Here is a 4,444-nt window from a genome sequence, read left to right as displayed (position 1 = left end):
TATCCTCCCCACTTTTCCATCTTGGCACATGGTTCCCTGGCTTCAGACCCAATATTGAGAGAGATGATAATGATGAGGTAGAAGTGGGTGTAGGGACTCGAGATAACAACAGCCTAGGCCTGGGGTCATCTCTGGAAACAGTCATTGGGAGTTTGCTATGGTGCATCTCTGCTCTGAACTGCAGTAGCTGAGACACAGGTTTTGAGGAAAGAGTAACATTGAGAGGAGGAGGAGGAAGAAAAGGAGGCAGTGGGGGAAGAAGGTAAATTAGTGCCAACATTACTTTGGATGTTTTTTGTTTTTTTTTATTTTTATTTTTTATTTTTTTAAACGTTTATTTATTTTTGAGACAGAGAGAGACAGAGCATGAACGGGGGAGGGTCAGAGAGAGGGAGACACAGAATCTGAAACAGGCTCCAGGCTCTGAGCTGTCAGCACAGAGCCCGACGCGGGGCTTGAACTCACGGACTGCGAGATCATGGCCTGAGCTGAAGTCGGCCGCTTTTACCGATTGAGCCACCCAGGCGCCCCGTGGATGTTAAATCCAAAGTGTGCAGATCAAATTTTTTTCTTCAATAATCCATAATACCACACAGTGCACAGGGAGATAAGTAGGCAAGATTATTAATCTGGTAAGAAAGGAGCCCAGAACAATTCTTCATTCAAGCCATAGAAGGATATCTGGACTCCTCTGTCAGAGCAGACCAGCTCTGTGGGAGAGAGAAGAGTCTCACACACATAAGTATGCTGAAGGCAGCATTTTTATTGAAGTTTGCTGGGGATACAATCAGTAGGGGCTTTGTGTGCCTCTGAGAGCCTTCCTGGGCTCAGGCTGGGGTCAGGTTCTGTGGAACCCAGGGCTACTCAGGGAGGCCTCAGGCTTTGGGATTCTCACGTAGGCTGGTCAGGCTTCTGTGGCTACTGTTTCTTCAAGATTTTATTAATCCAAGGCACATATGGGGAGATTCGAGTGAAGACAGCAGGGGGTTTTGCATCTGTACATCCATAAGACACAATACCTTGGGCCACCCCTGCACAAAAAGGGGGGCCCCAGAATCCCCCTGTGGGTTAGAGAAAGCAGATCATGAACAGGGAACGTCCTTCTCACCCTACTGTCACTTCATCTGGGTTCTATCAGCAACCTGGCTAGTTCCAAGATACCCTAGAGTCAGATCAGGAATCCTGGCTCCTCATGGAGTCATAAGTTAGGGGTTTAATGTCTCTGGCATGGAACCATAAGCCTAGATCCTGTCCTCTCCATCTCTTCCTTTCTCTCCTGAAGACCTGTCACCAGGTCTTCAACTAGATGAGAGGGTCAGAGGCAGGACTTGGGTATGTGAGGATGGAACTCAGAAGGAGGATTCTAGTTCCCATGGTGCTAGAAACCCACAAACTCAGACACCAGTCACTGTACTAGGGGACTTTGTGACCCCACATCCTCCCAGGAGGATGCTGTCTCCCAGGGACCATTGTGAGGAGAAAGTGTAAGTGTGTGGTCACCTTGTATGTCGATCTTGTCTTCCTGGGATTGCCCACACAGATTTGTAATTTATGGCTGTAAAACGTATAGTGGTTGCAGGCCTTGGCATCCATGAGTCTCAACTTCACCTCCCTCAGAGTATCTGACACCGGCTCCATCACTCCCGTTCTTCCCCAGCCAGCTGCCCTGCACATTCTCCCAGGTGGAATGAAGGTAGACCGGTGGGCAGGGAGATTGTCCCCACAGCGTGGGTCAGCTTGGCTCTCGTTTGTAGCTGTGAGGGAGGGAGAGTAGATGGACCTCCAGTCCCAGAGAAAGTGGGGGGTGTGCTGTGGTAGAGGCTCCCTGGGCAGGGCCAAGAGTTTCTCCCCAGTGGGATGGTGATGACATGGAGTGGGATGAGGGTGGGTCCCGAGGACATGGGTTGGACAAGGGAGAATGAGAAATGCACAGGTTAGGAGAAAAGTTCAAGAAGGGGGAATGGGAAAGTGCTGGAAGGCTAATGGCACCTTCAGTAACATGATGTCATTAAGGTTGGTGAAAAAGTTGTAATTTGGGTGAACTATTTGTTCTGAGACTTCCAGCTTCTGCCATGTGGATTCTTCCTGTTTTATGTCATGAGCTCCCAGAGTGACAGTAATTTTCCTGTTGAGAAGGAGGAGAGAGGCAGGAAGAGGTGCTGGTCTTCTGAAAAGGGTTCATTCTGAGCAAGGAGACATCAGGCTCTCTTCTTTCCCAGTACAAGGCAAGACCTGAGGAACTCAGGTCTTAACTGAGGACAGAAGTCCCCCTTCCCACCCCGGGATCATAGTGGGTTCACGAAGGGCCAGGCCCTGGCAGCTGCATGGGACTGAGCGAGCTCAGCTGGCTGGCATCAGGACAGAAAGGCAGTGTTAGCTTGCTGTGACCTGGCTGGTCTTTGGAGGTGGAGACAGCAAATGAAAATGGGCTGGTCCCTCCCAATATGCATTGCTGATCATCTTGAGATGAGCAGGACACAAGAATTTCTCCTTAGGCCACTTTGAAGTTGCGTGTAACTCTGGCACCTACAGCTCCTCACGTGAAAAGAGAGTAGGTCAAAGTTTTCTTACCTTCCTTTACCATGAGCGGCTGTCATCACAAATTCTTGACTTACGAGAAACCCACCACAGCTGGCAACATAACCCTGGTCAGTGATGATTTCCAGATGGGCCATGTAGGGGCGGGGGTGTGGCTTGGACTCAATGCTACTGATGATTTCCACTGAAACAGAGAACCCCAGGTCCTTAAACGCAGGCTCCCTTGCCTTCGGATAGAGCACTGGGTGAGGGAAAGGAGGTGGAAGCTGAGGACCCACATAGCTTTTACCTTACTTCTAATGGAGCTCAGACCTCTGTGTGTCCTTTTTGCTGGTTTCTTGACCCTAATCCGCCTTGTCAACTGACCCTCACCCTACTTTCAGAACACGATGGTTAGTCTTGATTCTGAGCTGTCATCTAAACGTTTCTTCAGGTCTCTATCCTGACCTCTTCCACCTGAGAGCAAGCACCAAGAAGGACCATGAATCAGAATTGTGGCTATTTTCAGGAAAGTGGGTTAGGAGGAACTTCCAAAGACAGTGTTCTGATTCTTTCTCCACCCAAGTCTTCTCATCCCAGGGAAACTGTCATCAACTGCAGGAAAAGAGTCTGACCCTTCCAGGTGGAGATTTCCCCCTAGAATACTTGTCATGGAACTTGTAGCCTGACTTAAGGGCTTCTTTGACAGGGGGTTACACCCTAGACTCACCAGCTCCAGCTTCAGGAGGCAAAAGAAAGGCCAACAAAAGGAGTAGGACCTGCATTTTCCCAGTGACAGTGTCCATGGTGAGCTTCTTCTGTCCCTGCCCTCCCTTGCCCCTGCTTTTATAACCCCAGAAGTAGAAGGAAGAGGAGGACTGGAAACCACAGAAACCACCTAGTCACATTTTTGTCTTTCACTTTGGCCTGGCTAGCTTCCTCATCAGAAAGTCTTATGACCCTTCTCTCTGCTCTGCTGGTGTCGAGGCTATGGTCAGAGCCCCAGAGTTCTGTTTACTGGGACGAGGCATGCAACTTTCTCATCTAATGCCGTTCTCTTGAGGCAGCATAGTAACACAGAGGAAGGAGTTTTAATTTTTTAAAATTGTATTTATTTTTATTATTGAAGTATAGTTGCCATATCATGTTATGTTAGGTTTCAGGCATACAACACAGTGATTCAACAATTCTATACATTACTCAGTGCTCCCCATGATAAGTGTACTCACCATCCATCACCATACAGTATTATCGCAATCTTATTGACAATATTCCCTATGCTGTACTTTCTCTCTTCAGGACTGATTTATTTCACAAAATATAAATAATAATGTATAAATATATGTAAAATTTATTTATAAAATATAAGGATGTATAAATAAAATATATTTATAAAATATAAATATAAATTTTATAAATAAGGAGGTTTATACTTCTTAACCCCCTTCACCTGTTTTGCCCATTCCCCACTGACTTCTTTTCTGGCAACCACCAATTTATTCTCTGTATTTAAGAGTCTGTTTTTGGGGCACCTGGATGGCTCAGTTGGTTAGGCTTCTGACTCTTGATATTAGTTCAGGTCATGATCTCACAGTTCCTGAGATAGAGATCCAAAATACATCAGATCTGAAACTCGTACTTTTTCCATTCCACTAATCTGAACAACAAGGGATGTGGGATGAAGGGTTAGTCTAGTAAATGGAGAAAGGGATGGAATGTATCAAGAAGAACACTTGTGTTCTCTAGAGGCTGTTGGGGTTTTCCCCTTGTGCACTGAGGGTCACACTTGGTTTGGTAACAAAATGACATCTCAGTTGTCATTATTTGAGATATTACTCTAGGCTTTCATTCTTCTATGTGCCTTGAGAAAGAAAAAAGTTGTTCTTGATTAAATAATAACATGCCATTGATTACAAGATTCATTCTT

At 46.4% G+C, this 4,444-nt stretch overlaps 1 protein-coding gene across 1 annotated transcript; it reads right to left on the bottom strand.

Moving 5' to 3' along the window:
• Positions 1-700: 700 nt before the first annotated feature.
• On the bottom strand, positions 701-3,302 carry LOC125909629 (mast cell protease 4-like). The gene is given in 7 exon segments (XM_049612984.1): positions 701-1,040; positions 1,043-1,061; positions 1,501-1,700; positions 1,703-1,754; positions 1,990-2,125; positions 2,572-2,722; positions 3,248-3,302. Coding segments are annotated over 7 exon segments (735 nt in total). The 3' UTR covers positions 701-918.
• Between the last annotated feature and the right edge of the window lie 1,142 nt (positions 3,303-4,444).

Source organism: Panthera uncia, assembly GCF_023721935.1.
Source record: "Panthera uncia isolate 11264 chromosome B3 unlocalized genomic scaffold, Puncia_PCG_1.0 HiC_scaffold_1, whole genome shotgun sequence".
Lineage (NCBI taxonomy): Eukaryota > Metazoa > Chordata > Mammalia > Carnivora > Felidae > Panthera > Panthera uncia.
This window is presented reverse-complemented; position numbering and strand designations above follow the sequence as displayed.